General features: G+C 51.6%; 1 protein-coding gene across 1 annotated transcript in view; it reads right to left on the bottom strand.

Moving 5' to 3' along the window:
* LIMK1 (LIM domain kinase 1) overlaps positions 1-14,439 on the bottom strand; it is a 31,001-nt gene extending 16,562 nt beyond the window's left edge. Inside the window, exons 1-2 of the mRNA XM_080940770.1 lie at positions 14,183-14,439; positions 12,527-12,623 (exon numbers count right to left, since the gene is read on the bottom strand). Of these exons, the coding sequence (XP_080796896.1) occupies positions 12,527-12,623; positions 14,183-14,237 (152 nt within the window). The 5' untranslated portion in view covers positions 14,238-14,439. The remainder of the gene's footprint in view (positions 1-12,526; positions 12,624-14,182) is intronic.
* Between the last annotated feature and the right edge of the window lie 1,367 nt (positions 14,440-15,806).

The raw sequence follows: 15,806 nt of genomic DNA, 5'->3' as shown, positions 1-15,806 counted from the left end.
CCAGGAACAGAGGAAAGGTAGGGCTATAATCTCAGCAGTTGAGAAGCTGAGGGAATCTCAGAGTTGCCGTTAGCAGGGGTTACATCAAGACCCTGTCTCCAACACACACAAAGAATTATACTGGGCTGGTGGTACTAACCTGTCTAGTGGCAAGGCAATCCGGAGTTGAAGGTCATACTTGGTTACACAGTCTATAGTATAGAGTTCCAGGCCAGACCAGAACATGAAATATTATCTCAAAAGTAAAAGGAGGAGGGGCTGGAGAGATGGCTCAGTGCTTAAGAGCACTGGCTACTCTTCCAGAGGACCTGAGTTCAATTCCCAGCACCTAGATGGTGGCTCACAACCATTTAGTTGTAACAGCAGTTCTGGGGGATCTGACATCCTCTTCTGGCCTTTGTGGGTACCAGGCACACACACACACAAGCAAAACACTCATACACATAAAATAAAACAGACACTAAAAAAGACGAAGGAAAGGCATGTGAGTTCGAGGCCAGCCTGGGCTACATGACAAGTTTCAGAATAAGCTGGACGACATAAGACTTGTCCTCCAATTTAATTAATTAACCAAAATTTTAAAAATGTGAAAGGTAAAAAGAAAAATCAGAACAATTAAAAGCAGTTGGACCTTGTGAATACAGGTAGCTTATACAGAAATCCAGAGCTTAGACTGTGAGACCAGGGACAGAAATGGGCCCCAATATCTGTTTTTATTTGTTTGTTTTTTAATTACTAATGACTAGGCACAGTGGAGCACACCTTTGATTTCAACACTCAGAGGCAGCCATGGGTGGAACTCTGGTCTACATAGCCAGGTCAGGACAGCCAGAGATACATGGTAGGACGTTCCTTGCCCAAAATATTATTGTAGTGTATGAGCATGTGTGAGCCTCGGTGTATATGTGGAGGCTGTAGGATGACTCTAGGGAATCAGGTCTCTCCTTGGACTCTTACATAAGTTCTGGGAACTGAACTCAGTTCATCAGACTTGTGCCGCAAGCTTCTGTACCAGATGAGCCATCTCGCTGCTTTATCCACTACAACTTTTTACTTTCTTAGGTTTTGGAGACATGGTCTCTCTCTCTCTCTCTCTCTCTCTCTCTAGCCCTGGCTGTCCCTCTTTATGTAGAGCATGCTTGCCTTGAACTCACAGAGGCCTGCCTGCTTCCTTCTCCTTAGTACTGGGATTAAAGGTGTCATGTGCCCAACTCCCTCTCAGCTGTTTCTGTGCACGGCCTGTACAACCATCCATTTCAGTCCGGCCAGGGTGGGCTAAAGGACCTGGTCTACCTGCTGGCCTCAGAGGTGAGAGCAGCTTCTAACCTGGGCCCATTTCCTCTCATACAAAGATGGCTCAGAAGGAAGGTGACTTGTTCTTGGTCGCCCGCCAAATGGAGGAACAGAGCTGGGGAACACGGATGGGGAGCACAAAGCAAACCGCAGGCCTCACACTAATGGACCCGCTGGCTTTTCCCTACACTGTCCTCTGGCATCTCAGGGCTCTGACCCTTTACAGCAGGGAGACCTGAATGTCAGCGCCTTCTCTGTTAGCCCTTGGGAGGCAGGTGCGTGTATGGTGAGTCAAGACCAGCCTGCAGGCCAGCCCTGTAGGAAAACACCAGCTCAAAACAAAAACCCACATAAAAACCAACAAGACAAAATCCCTCAGGGGAGATGAGCTGTAAAGACCCCAAGCTACCCAGGTTCCACTCACAAGCACAGGCCCCGCAGAGCTAGTCTGGGCTTATTAAGCTAGGTAGGGACTGGGCTCAGGATGCAGACAGGTCACCGCCAGTGAAGATGCAGTAGCTTCCCAAAGCTCTGCAGCCCTCAGGCCTTCTTCATGAGAACATCCAGGGATCAGCTACCACCCACCATAAAGTCCACATCCCTGTCCTCCCTCAGCCCAGGGTCAGCAAAGCCAGCAGTCCATCTTAGCCTAAGAGAGAACCAGGGAGGCTGGGGTCGGGGCTGAAGGGCAGATGGAGAGGAATGGTGTCTTTGTCTTTAAAATAGGTGCCCAACTTCTCCTAGTCCAAGCATCCTGGTGGATGGGGACTCTCCAGTGAGCCTGTTGGGATCTGGAGAGCTGGCTCTAAGGTTCTTTGTGCCTAGATATGCCTGTGGGTCACATGGGACCAGGAGGAGCTGGACTGTCCTGGGTACCAATGTAGAATAGGTGGGTAAGACTGTTCGTTCCCCTCTCCCCCATATCAATGGCTTGCTAGAACTGTAACTGAGAAGAAGACAGGAAAGGAGAGCTGTACAATAGCTGGTGGGACACTGTCCCTTTAAGAAGATCCCAGTTTGTTTCCCATTGTCTGGGTGCCTGGCCTGCAGGGAGGAGCTCAGGCCAGAGAGCACAAAATGTCAGAGTTCAGTTGTAACTGGGTGGGGTGGTCTACCCAGGAAAGGGCCTGGTGAGGAGTCCCTGGGGATTCAGAGCAGCAGAGGCGGAGACAGTGAGTGCAGGGCAGGAGTCATGACGTCATGCCTACTGTCCCAACTCTCCAGGCAACAGCCTAGGGCAGGCTGTGTAGGGGAGGGGCTTTGCACTGCTGGGAGGCTGTGGCAGGGAGGAGTCTCTGAACACGGGGGCCCCAGTATATCCCTCTTAGGGTCTTTAAAACGTTAACAAAAGATGCCACAGAAAGGACCTCACACTTCAAAGAGGCAGTGCAGATCCTGCCCTTTCAGGAAGGTCCCCAGTCCTACACTATCAATGACTTGCTTCCTGTCCACGCCTGGGTCACAGGAGTGTCACAGGGGTCTGCCCATCACTCCCCAGTGTCATGCTGCAGGAAGCAGAGCCTCTTCTCAACGCCCGCCCATTCCCCCATGGGTGTGGACTGAGGAGCAGTTACATCCCACACCGGGTGAAAAAGCTCTTAAGTTCATCTAGTAGGAAACTCCCCGGCTCCTCCTCCACCCACTCATTCATCACTGCTTCCGAGGAGCCGAGCCGCAGCCACTGCAGCAGAACACCCTGACCATGACTTGCTCACCAGCTCTGCTCAGCACACCCCCTACCAGGTCATGACTTCCTTGAAGCCCCCCCCCGCCCCCCCGCACTGCAGAGCAGCAGCATCAATGTTCCGCAAACACCCCCCCCCAAGGGGTCTGATCCCTTCCAGCACCCTTAGTACTGCTTAGGCACCTCTCTGTTGTCTGTGTATCTGTCCACCCCCACCCCTTCACCCTCTATTGAGAGAGGGTCTCACATAGCCAAGGCTGGCCTTGAACTCGCTATGCAGCAGATGACTTTGAACTCCGGATCCCACTTCTACCATGAGTGCTGAGTCTTCTAGCTCAGTTGATCCAGTGCTGGGGATGGAACCCAAAGATTCAAGCATGCAGAGCAAGCACTCTACTGACTCAGCTATGTCCCCAGACCATCCCCGAGCTTCCCATCCTCCTGCCTCTACCTGTCCAGTGCTGGGATGGCAGGTGCATCCCACGACGCCGGGCTTCTGTCTGTGGTTAGATCAGCTAGGGCTTCATTTGGGCTCAGGGGGTGGTGGCTGGTCCTGGCCTTCAACAGACCTTTGCTGATGGAAGGCACAAAGGAGCTTCTGACCTTGTCCAGCCCCTTAATCCCCAGGCCGTATCCAGAGAGGAGCCAGAGAAGGTAGGAGGACCAAACACCATCCTGGTTCTCTACAAAGCACATTGAGATGTGCAGGGCATGTGGCTCAGTTGGTAGGGTCCTTGCCTCACAATTAGAAAGCCCTGGCTCCCATTCCTGGCAACGGCAAAGGTGGTGATGCATGCCTGTAATGCCAGGACTTGAGAGCTGGAGGCAGGAGAATCAGGAGTTTGAGGTCATTCTGGGTTACCTAGCCAGTGTAAAGTCAGCCTTGAATAGATGAGACCCTATCTCAAAAAGAATCCACCATGTCAAGAGAGGTAGGTACGTCAGGTAGTAAGTAGATGGGGCCTAGAGCTGGTGCCAGAGCCAGCTAGGTAAAATTCCTGAGGAGACTGTCCCATGATCTTCTCCAGAACCAGGCTGGGGGCAGGACAGGAGAGGACCCTGGGGAGGAGGGAAAAGATGAGGGGCTCTGTGGCAAGGGACACTGGGCTAAGTCTCCCAGTGACAGGTATAAGGTTCCCCCTCCTCATTCTGGGACACTAGGGGGAAAGACTGAGCAGTTGGTTGGGGGTGGGGGTCAGTGGCAGCCTGCTTTCCTCATGTTCCTCATGGCTGATCTCTCTACAGAGTTTCAGTTCTGCCCCACAGCAATCCGAAGATAGGCCTGTTCTTTAGTCTCCTCCTCGAGCCCTAGCCTCTAAGCCCAGGACAGGTGGGGAAGGGGCTTTCTACTTACTTAGCCCCACGGAGGCAGCGGGTCCTTCTCAGGAGCAAGGCTGGCTGCATCCTCTGCAGCTATGTGTGGAGACTCTGGAGGCCTGCAGGAGCTCATGGGTTGCCTGGCCAAAGCTTCCCCATCCTACCGCAGGGGTTCAGGATTGGAGGCTGCAGGGGGTAGGGCCTGTGTGGCCACACCACAGGGGAGGAGGCAGAAGCGTGGCTGAGGAAGGCCTCTTTCTCAGCCTGTGACAGGAAGCAGCCAAAGTGTCTTTGGCTTGGGCTTTGGTCACAGCAGAGGGGGAGAGATCTCTGCTCAGGCAGAAGTCAGCAAGGAGTGGTCTCCACTCTGACTGAAGGTAGAGAGGTAGGCAGGAGTAGGTGCTAGGCTCTGTCTACAGGTAGGAAGTCGGAAAACATGGGATCTAGGTTAGGACTAGAGGTGGAGAAATGACTCCAGGTAAGAGGCAGGGAGAAAGGATCTGGGCTCTGACCCTAGGAAGAGAGAGCTAAGTTCAGACTCTATGAGAGGGAACTAGGCTCTGACTATGTGGCAAGGAAGCAACTTTCGAGGGGCTCTGACTATGGGCAGGAAGAAGGGATGTAGGTGAGTACAATTAGGGAGGTGGAGAAGGATTCAGGCTCTATCCCCACTTCTAGCCCTCCTGATCTGGAGAAAATCGCCTATATCCTGTGTGCTCCTTGGCCTCTTCCTGGACAAAAGCACTGAGTGCTTATACCTCTCTAGGGACAAGGACAAGTCTCAGAGCAGCTGTCTCTTCCGGTGCTACCCCCAAGGGAACAGAAGGCAACTTGCCATGGTCAGCGCATCCTCCTTACACGGAGTTCCTTGAATGAGAACTCTTTCTCAGCTGAGGTTCCCTGTCAGGCCACAGCCCATTCACCAGCCCTGGCTCAGGGCTACCCCACCCAGTCTCTAGAGAGATTACCCAAGCTGCCAGAGCTCTAGGGATGGTGCACAGAGGATCCTGGGAAAGTACCCTGCAGGCCTGGCACGGCAAAAAGGCTGGGACCAGGAAACCCTGGACTGCTGGCCTGCCTCTAATCTTCTGGGTGGGGGGCAAAGCTACTAGGAAGTGTGGCAGTGGGGCACAAACAGGGTCGCCTGTGATGATGAAACCCCAGTGCTCTTATGCCTTTGTCTGTCAACAGAGAGCATCTCCAGACATGTGTCCTGGCTCCACGGGACACCTGTCACAGCATCTATGGCCTTCCCTGCTATGTCAGCCTGGGATTTCCTTCAGGACAAAGGCAGAGACACTGCAGTGGGACTCAGAGCCTGGATCAGAGGACTCAGGAAACATGCATAGCCAGGGAACCTTCTGCAAGTTCCTCTAGTCCACTCCCACCCCCACAGGCCAGCACTTCTCAGCCTTCCTAACGCTGTGGCCTCACAGTTCCTCATGTTGGGCTGACTCCCAACCATAAATTATTATCGTTGCTACATCATAATTGTAGTTTTGCTACTGTTGTGAATCGTAATGTAAATATTTGGTGTGCAGGATGTCTGATCTGTGACTTCCAGAAGGGTTGTGACTCCATGTAGGTTGAGCACCGCTGCCCTAGACAAACAGCGATGCAGCTGGAAGGCTCGGACACAGTACACAGATAGGGCTTTTGCCTGGTATTCAGAAGGCCCTGGGTTCAATCCCCAGGACTCACTGCTTGCCTGCCTCCCTTTCTCCCTCCCTCCCAACAAGGTTGCTCAGCAGGAAAAGATGCTCACAACCAAGCCTAACGACCTGAATTTGGTCCTTGGGTCCCACATGGGGTGAAAGGACAGAATAGTAAACTCCCAGTTGTGCCAGACAATGAACAGGCAAGGCAAGTGGGCTATTACTGAGTGACACCTCAGATCCCCCAACCCCCTGCACATGAGCATCAGTGCTTGGAGATTTAGCAGAGGGCTTGCCTAGCAAGCCCAAGGCTCTGGTACCCAGCACTGTGAGGAACAAAAGCCGACGAGGCTGAACAATTCTATTAGAACCCTGTGTGTTGGTCCCGCAGTGCGCTTTGCTGATTCCTGGGACAAATCCACCACACCCTGCCTCAGTGCCTCTGAACATGAGGAGTTCCTCCCTCGCTTCCTTCCACTCTGTACGGAACTGTCACCTCCTTGGAATGCTATCTCTGGTCTTTTCTCGGGCTTTCTTGCTGGAAGGCAGGAGCCTGCATCTGGGAGGGGCAGGACAGAGTCGTGAGCATACACTGGTTTCATAGTGCAGGCTTTGCAGCCAGGCTACATGGAGTCCTTGGACACGTAGATGACCTCTGTGCCTGCCTGTTTCCTCATAAGTCAAACGGCCTCAATACACAGTGCTTTGGCTCGCAGGCTGTCCTGAGGGGGTCTGTATAGGACAGGGGCTTGTGAAGAGCTGACTCAGGGACACCAGGGTGTTCCACCTGGAAGAGCACACGGAAAGCCACAGAAGTCAGGGCATGTGACAACTCATGATGTCACCTCCCCTACCTGGTGGCTGAGTAGCAGGCTGTCCAATCTTGTCACACACATCCCTCCAGTCTAAGTAGTTTTAATGAGGACAAAAGGAAGGTCTCAATGTCACCAAGAGGTTCAAGTCATTGGAAATAGAGCCTCAGATGTCCTGTGGAGAGTTAGGCTAACTGCCTGTCTGCCATGTGCCCAGGGCAGCTGTGATCTGTCTCTGAGCTGTTTTTCGGTTAGTGAGCCAGGATAGAGGAGGTAGGGATCTAGGCTCTGACTGTAAGTGAAGTAGCAGACTCTGCTATGGAAGCAGGAGGTCTCATTGCCTGTGGGTCCTTCCCCACTGAGACCCTGTGTCCCTCCACCTCAGAGATAATGGAACATGTTCTCTCTCTGCAGCCCCCATCTGAGTCTCACCCTTCTCTAGGTGGTATGGAGTGGGTTACCCAAAGCCAAGGGCCCTGACATCTGCCCCTTGCCTCCATTTTATAATACAACATAGGGGGCTACCCTTGGGGCTGTCTCGTGCCTTCCTTCCCTGCCAGCCACAGGGCCCCCTAAAGATAATTTCCTGATTCCTTTTGGCCCCGTTGCAAATCTAACTGCACTCCAGTGACAGGCAGGCATAACTAACCTGTCCCCAACTCTACTAACAATGGACACCCTCTGCCTAGTATAGACCTCCTGCTCATCAGAACCCCTTCAACTCCGCAGATACATAACGTGTAAGAGACAGTCAGATCCCACTGCAAGCAGTGACAACCTTCACTGAAGTGCCTGCTGTGGCTGAATCTCTTCCTCACATGCAATTAGACAAATACCGGATGCTAAAGGATGGTTATGCTGGATTGACACTGAAGAATGCTTGAGGCCTGGAGAGATGGCTCAATGGGTAAGATCTTGCCTTGCAAGCGTGAGGACCCGAGTTCAGATCCCCAGCACCCATGTGAAGCTAGGAACAATGGTGCTTATCTGTAGCCCCAGTCCTGAGGGGTGGGCACAGGAGGACCTTAGGGGCTCACTGGTTGGCCAACCTAGCTGAAATGGCAAGCTCGAGATTCAGAGAGACACTATTTCAAAAAATAAGGTGGAGGGCTGGCAAGATGGATCAGGGGATAAAGGCAACTGCCACCAAGCCTGACAACCTGAGTTCGATTCCCAATATTTACAATGGAGGGAAGAGAGAACTCATTCTCACAAGGTAACCTCTGGTGACAAGTTATCCACACCTACACCATGCATGCACGCATACATGAGCGCACGCGCGTGTGCGCGCGCGCGCACACACACACACACACACACACACACACACACACACACACAGAGAGAGAGAGAGAGAGAGACTGAGCCAGGTCTAGGCTATGTATCAAGACTCTTGCCTCAAAAGTCCAAGGGCTGGGGCTGGAGCTTGGTGGTTTATTATCTATCTAGCGCTAAGGCTCTAGGATCTGATCACAAGCACTGGAGGAAAAGGAAGGAAGGAAGGAATGAAGGATGACAGTAAGGGGAGAGAGTGAGAGGGGGGGAGGGAAGGAAGGAGGGAGAGAGGGAGAGAGAAAAGAGAGTTAGGAAGAATGCATGCTTGATGGTGGGTGATCCGATCTTCTACTACAAATACAGCTTCAGATGTTTGAGATTACAAGTGTTTGGAGCTTTGTGTGACTTTGGATTATGGAATATTTGCCTATGTACAGTGTGGGATCTTGGGAATGGGACCCAAGTCTAAATAAACAGCCAATTCGTTTATGTTTCAGACAGGACTTACCCACATATCCAGAAGGAATTTTTATTCTTTTTTACAAGTTTGAAAACATTTTACATGTATGGGTATTTTGCGTGCACACACATCTGTGTACCAATGTGTGCTTACTGTTCACAGAGGCCAGAAGCGGTTGTCCATAAAGAGGGTGTCAGGTCCTCCGGAACTGGAATTACAGATGATTGTGATCCACCACACAGGTGCTGGGAATTGAATCTATGGCCTCTGGAAGAGCAGTCAGTGTCCCTAATCACTGAGCCATCTCTCTAGTCCCCTTGAAGGAAATTTTATGTAATGTTCTTTTTTTAGAGATTTATTTTTCAATGTGTGTGTGTGTATGTGTGTATACTTGTGTGTGCGTGTGTATGTGCATATATGCATGTACATGCAAAGGTCAGAAGAGGGCACTAGATTCCCTGGAACTGGAGGTGGCTGTGAGCTACCCTAACACTAGTGCCGGGGAATCACACTCCGGTCCTCTGCAAGGGCAACAAGCACTCTTAACTGCCGAGTCATTCCCAGCCCAACCTACAGTATTTGAAAGTATGTCTACATATGTATTTTTTACTATGAATTGTCATAATAGGTCCAGCCTGGAACTTTCTATTGGTGGCATGGTGTTGGTATTTACATTTTGAGGACATTTTAAAAATTTTCAGATAGTGTCTTGTGTAGCCCAGGGTGGTCTTGAACTCACTAGGTAGCTCAACATGACTCTTGAGTCTCCTGTTTCCACCTCAAAGAGTTCTAGAACCATATTCAGGCAATCACTCGTGTATTATACTGTGTTGAGATTGAACCCGGAGCTTTTTGCATGCTAAGCAAATACTCTACCAACTGACCTTCAGCTGCATCCCTGATTTGGGGGCATTAGGGATTAAAGATGTGCAATTTGTGCTTTTTGAAGATATGTGCTCAAGTTTGTATGTACATATGTGAAGGGCCTTGGTCAAACCCAGGCATGGCTCCTTAACAGCCAGATACTTTGTTATCGAGTAAGAATCTACCAGTGAGACCTGGGTCTGTCTGTCTGCTAAGCTAGATGACCAGGGAACCCCAAGAATTGGTGAGACTCCACCTGCTGTGTAAGAGTTTTCCTCAGAGAGTAAAAAAAAAAAAAAAAAAAAAAAAATCCATCCTGCAGCAGGCTCCTGAAGGAGAAAGGTAAACAATTCAAAATAGTTTCAGGAAGTCCCTGAAACTGACCAGACCCAGTAGGCCCCTTTCTGCCAAAGGAAGCAATAAAAGCCCCTCTCAGAAAGGCAGCAAGGCTAAGCTGCAAAGAGAACTCTCAGACCAGACCAGCTGTCTGGAAAAAGCAGAAGCCAGCTGGGTTGCCTGGAAGAGTTTAAAACCAATTAAATCACTGAAAGGACAGTCTCTAACCCGATGAGACTGCCTGAAGCCTGCACAGTGGGCTCTAGGTTCCCAGCTTTGTGAGCTGTCTGTCACCCACGCTGGGCTTCGGTGATGCAGCTGTCTTTAAGTCACTTCTGTAAGTAACTCCTCACCAATATTCCTGGAAGTAACCCCAGCAAAACTCATTGGTTCAAAAAGTTGGACTTTGGTGGTACTTGTATTTGGTCTGTAATGGATTCCCTATCTGTGGTGAGTAGACCCCAGGATAGGTTTTGTCACATGCCACCATGTCCCTAGTGCTGGGATTAAAGACACGCACCACTACACTTGTAGGTTTCGAGGGTCAAACTCTGGTCCTGAGGCAAATGTGTTATCAGCTGAGTTGACTCCCCAGCCCCATGTAACCCCTTCCGTACCACAGAGCCTCCCTCTTCAGTCACAATCCTAAATCAGGCTAATGAGTCAGACCCCTGAATTACTATGACAGTCTCGTCCTGCCAAGTTGTGCCATCTGCCCACTGAGATGACAATCTTCAACAAACAGCACGCTCCCCAGCTGTCTGCTGCCTCTCTATTGTCTCCAGAAGGGCCTAATCCTGGCATTCAATGCCCACAACCTGAACTTGGTCTCCTAACTGCGTTATCCATTGACTTACTGTGTCTCATTACCAACAGTTCCCACAGCCTTGTCTCCCTGGGTGAACAGCCCTCTGTGGACCAAGATCTCTTTATGGACCTCTCTGAGAGACTTCCTTCTGAGTGTATGCTTTGAATCCCAGAATGTGTTAGTTACTTTTCTTCTGGTCCCGGCGTGGACACTGCATATTCTTACTCCTTCCCGGTCATGTGACTTCAGGCAGAAGACTGACCCTTTCTGTGCCCCAATTTGTCCTTGGGAGATACAACTAATTGCCAACTACGTAAAGCATTCGGATTTCTGCTAAGTGTTAGAAAAGGATGCCTCAGTCTTCTGTTGAGACAGGGACATGTAGCCCAGGGTGGCTTTGAACTTGAGGCATAGCACAAGGTTGCTTTGTGGACCTAGTGGGCCACTGGACCACCTATGGGTGCCAACTGTTTTACTAAGACTTTGACTATAGCCTTGGGCTGTGTGTATCTGAAGGTCAGGGCTATTTTCATTGGCTGACACATCTTTAAGGGCAGCTATGGCCTAGGTACAGGCTAGGATTCCCTTGAGATCTGATGAGGCTAAGGTGAACATTTGCCTTCTTCCGCCTGTTCCCTCCCTACCATGGGTGCCTCATGGTGAATTCCACCAGCCTCCAACTGAAAAGAAAATCACTTCTGAGGGCTGGGGAGATGGCTTGGCTGGTGAAGGGTCTGTCATACAAGCATGAGGACTAAAGTCCCTAGGACCCATTAAAAAAAAAAAGCCAGATATACTATGTGCTCCTGTAACTCTAGCACTGGGGTCGGAGGGGGCAGTGTGGAGACAGGAAGATCCCTGGATCTCCCTACTTAGCCAAATTGATGAACTCCAGATGCAATAGGAGACCCTCACTCAAAAAACACACTGGAGGGCACTTGAGGAAGCCACCTGCTGTCTACCTCTGCCTCCCCATAGGTATATGTGCACCACACACAAACATACATATATATATATACACACACACAATTACACCTGAACATGTATGGACTCTTATTCTATATAATGTAACTATTAACACAGTACATCATGTTACCTTAAATATTAAGTTTTCTAAGGAAGATTTTTGTTTGTTTGTTTGAGATGGAGTCACTAGCCCAGGGTATCCCTGAAGTCACTACTCAGCCGAGGATGACCTTAAGACTTCTAATCTTCCTGCCTCCATCTCCTGAGTGCTAGGCTTACAGGCATGTGTCACATGCCTGGTTTATGTGGGGCTGGGATCGAACCTAGGATTTCATGAATGCTAGATAAGCCCTCTACCAACTGAGACATTCTCAGCCCCTAAGTGGGACCTAAAATTTACTAGACAAGCTGAGACATGTTGGCACATACCCAGAGTCTTAGCTACTGAGGAGGCTGAGGTAGGTGAACGGTTTGAGCTCAGAAGTTCCAGGCCAGGCTTGGACTATAAGACCCTGTTTCAAAAAATATATAGAGGGGACTTTGGGGAGATAGGTGATGGGTGGGTTGGTAAAGTGCTTGCTAGAGAAGCCTGGCCACTTGAGTTTGATCCCTGGAATCTGTATAACAAGCTAAATATACTGGGAAGTGTCCATAATCTTCCGACTTCCAGATGGGAGGAAGAGACAAGAGAATCAGTTGGAAGCTCTCAGACTTGCTAGTCTGAATTAGCAGCGCAACAGCAGAAAACAACCAGAAAGCCTCAAGGTGGAGGGAAAGAACCGGCTCTCAGTATCTGTCCTCTGACCACCGCAAGTGTGACCTCCGCATGTGCTCATGAAATGCACACGTCACCCCTCAATATAAGGACAACGACAGCAACAACAGATATATGCATACATGCACACATATACCCCACAAACGAGCTAATTTTAAGAAAAGGAAGCTGAGGCCACGGACCCACTGGAGATAATAACAGGCAAGGACAGCAGTGGGCGAAACATCCGGGTCAGGCAGGCTTTGCAGAGGGCACCCACCCTTCAGCCAGTCCATCTTACTTACCTGAAGCAGTCCGCATGCCAGTCAGCATTCAGGGCCTGGAGGTACTGACCGTCATAGATCCTCTGGCCGCAGCTCGCACACACAGGCAACTCGCTTCCTGTAAGGCGTAGAAACCAAGTCAGGAGCCATTCTTAAGATGAAGTTTGCTGGTGGTCTAGCCTGCCCTGCACACTCACTGAGCCTTTCTCTACAGGGTGAGTATCCTCTGCCAAGCGAGAGGATAAAAGATAAGCATCTGAGAGTCCTTCTTGGACACTTAAGTCACCAAACCTATCCAGGCTCCTCTGGACACATAGAGGAGAACAGAGGCGTTCCCTTCAGCAACAGCCAAGTGTAAAAGGGAAAAATATAAAACAGAATTTAGAAACAAGGTGGAGAATGGCACTCTGGTGACAGCATCTCCTGCCTGCCTTCCTGCAGTGTCAAAAGGGGCAATGGACAGGCAGAGCTGGTCTGGTCCATCCTAGACTAAAGTAGCAAGGTCATAAACTAAAATGTGATAGCCCTTGTTGAACCGTGATGGGGGGGGGGGGGCCAGGGCTGCAAAGCCAGGCCCTCTGACAATTCCTTAAGGCAGACACTATACATGCTTAGTCATCCCTGGGACCTTGCACCCCTAGAGCTGGTGGGCCCTGCAAAATTCCCTTAGCCTGCTCCTCTCCATTCTCCAGACTCTGAAACCTCAGCCCCAGAGAGGGGACCTCTCTTTATGACACACAGCCAGGCTCCAAAGCTACTGTCTTCACCTCTGCAAGTACCCAAGCATGCAAAGTAGTGTGTTGTTAAATACAGGGTGGGCCTGTGCCCCAAACAGGGTTTCAGGGATGTGTGAGAGTGGGAGACAGAACCTGTCTTTGACCAGATGAACCTATTGTGGGGGCTTTGAAAAAGAAACCTAGGGGAGATCCCAGTCTCTGATTCAGGATGAAGGGATCCCAGAGGCCTTTGAACCCCAACTGTAATGCGGCTTTAAACCTGAGACCTCTCAGTGAGGGAGAAGAGGCTGAGAAAGGACTCTAGCCAAGACTGCTTTAATACTAGGATTGGTGCAGGGAAAAGGGGAGGTCATAGTATGATGATAGTTATGGTGGTGTTCCGCTGCAGTATTCGGTTGCGGAATTCAGGATGCACAGCTCTCTTGTGCCCCCCTCGTCCTCCCCGCCCCCGCCGCTAGTTCCCCAATTCACCTAGTCCCAAAACTGCACAGATAGGGAAACTGAGTCCCTGGGTGTTAGTGACTGGTTCAAGGTCAGAAAGTCCCGTAAACGTGGGTCTGCGTCTCAGATCCAAGGTTGCTGCAGTTTAGTGCTCCCGGGCCAGGCCGTATCAAAGCCCCCCCCCATTCCCGGCCGCTGGTGGAGATCGAGGACCGGGGGACAAGAAAACTAAGGACTAAGGTAGATGCTGGATGAACAGTAGTAACCTGGGAGATGGGTAAGAAGGGAATAGGATATGAGAAGAGGGGATTCCTCCATCTTCGAGAGTGGTTCATCCCGGGGCTGAGAAAGAGAGAAAGAGGGTGGGAGGGTGACAGGGAACGGCCTGCGGGCTTCGGAAGGGCAGGCGCGTCCTTAAGAGGCAGGGGCGCGGCCTCGCCTCGGCGGGCGCCCCACAGAGATTCCCAACTCCCCTCCCCCGACCCCCAGCCTGGCGCACCTTCCTCTCCCATACGTTCTTCCCTCCAGGTGCAACAAAGTAGCGTCAACCTCATGCACTCGGCGGGGGGCGGGGACCGCCGGCAACCGGCGGGGCACCGGAGAGCTGGGGCCCGGCCCGCGAGCTCGCCCGCCGCCGGCCCGAGAAGGCGGGAGGCGGGGAGCGCGGGGCCGGAGCCGAGCGCTCCACTCCGGGTTCGGCGATGCTGCCCCGGCTGCACTCCCACACCCGGCTCGGGGACACCGGCTCCGCGTTGCCGCTGCCTGAGAAGCGCGGAGGGGCGGGCCGGGGCGGGCCTGCGAGCTGCGGCAGGGGCGGGGCGCGCGCGCGACGCGGCCGGCTGGAACTGCCCCTGCGCGGCTCCGCCCCCACAGCAGTAGCCCCGCCCCTCAGAGGCAGACCCGCCCTCTGCCTGGTGACAAGAGGCCTGCAGGTTCTGCCTGCTGTAACTGGCATTGGGGCCCTCACGGCGATAACCACGCCCATCAGGAGACAATCCCGCCCCAGAGAGTTAATTGCCTCTTCTCAGCTGCAGCCACGCCCTCTCTAGGCCAGTTTAGGGGGACTGCCTAATGCGGCATTGGCAGAATTGTCCCCTGCTTAGAACTGCACCTCCTCGAAAGAAGCCACGCCTCCTTAATAACAGCCACGTCCTCCAGGGGGATTTGGCAGGGCCTGCGAGCAGCGGAAAGGGTGGGTCTTGCGTGGCGCTGAAGGCTGAAGCTGCCTCTGCGTGGCTCCTCCTCTTCGGCGGAAGCCATGCGGGTCTACGAAGGCAGTTTCGCCCGCGGCAGCACATCTGGGGCCCAGCCGAGCCTGCGAGACCACGCCCACAACAAAACCCGCCCCTAACCCCGCCCCTTCCTCCCCTCCTCTCTTCCTTTTATTCTTCACCGGCTTTTCTTGAGCGCCCTGCAGTAAGGTTGTGGGCTCGAATGGAGCCGACCAGCGGGCGTCTCTGGGGAAGGCGCCTCTCTCTCTCTCTTTACAATCCTCCCGGAACCTCTCTGGTCCAAGCCTTTGGAAGCTAATTACCCAGAGTGGGTGGGGCCATGCAGACCCTGAGGACTCTCTGGTGGTCGGGGTGGGGATAGGAGGAGAGAGAGGTGGGGAGTCAGTTGGGTCAGAGGCAGGATAAAAAAGAAATGTATTCTATAGCTTAGTCGGTAAGAGTACTTACATAGCATGCTTGAAGCGCTGGCTTCCATCTTCAGCACCACATAAAATCGGCATAGGGTGCACATTAATCCTAACACTCATCCCAGCACTCTGGATATAGAGATGGAAGGATCAAAAGTTAAAAATCAAAAATTAAAACACAAAACAGGGAAACTATGAACTTGAGGACAGAAGAGCCCCTTATCCCAGATTCTAACCGAAACCTTTCATCAGCTGAGAATCGAGAATTCCAACCCATTTAAGACCATTTGCCTAAGGGCTTTCTCTCCCGATTGTAAATGTGCAATTTTATAGGCGTCTCTCCAGAATTCCTCTTTACAATAAAACAATACGTTCTAAAACCCTTGTACAGCCCCAATACCACCTGATTTTGTCAGATTAAAATTGCATCCAAGACACCTCTGGAACCAGCCTATAATTTCACTTATTAAAAAGAGAAGTAAAA

Source organism: Micromys minutus, assembly GCF_963924665.1.
Source record: "Micromys minutus genome assembly, chromosome: 29".
NCBI lineage: Eukaryota > Metazoa > Chordata > Mammalia > Rodentia > Muridae > Micromys > Micromys minutus.
Note: the sequence above shows the minus strand (reverse complement) of the source record. Positions and strands in the feature narration are given on the sequence as shown.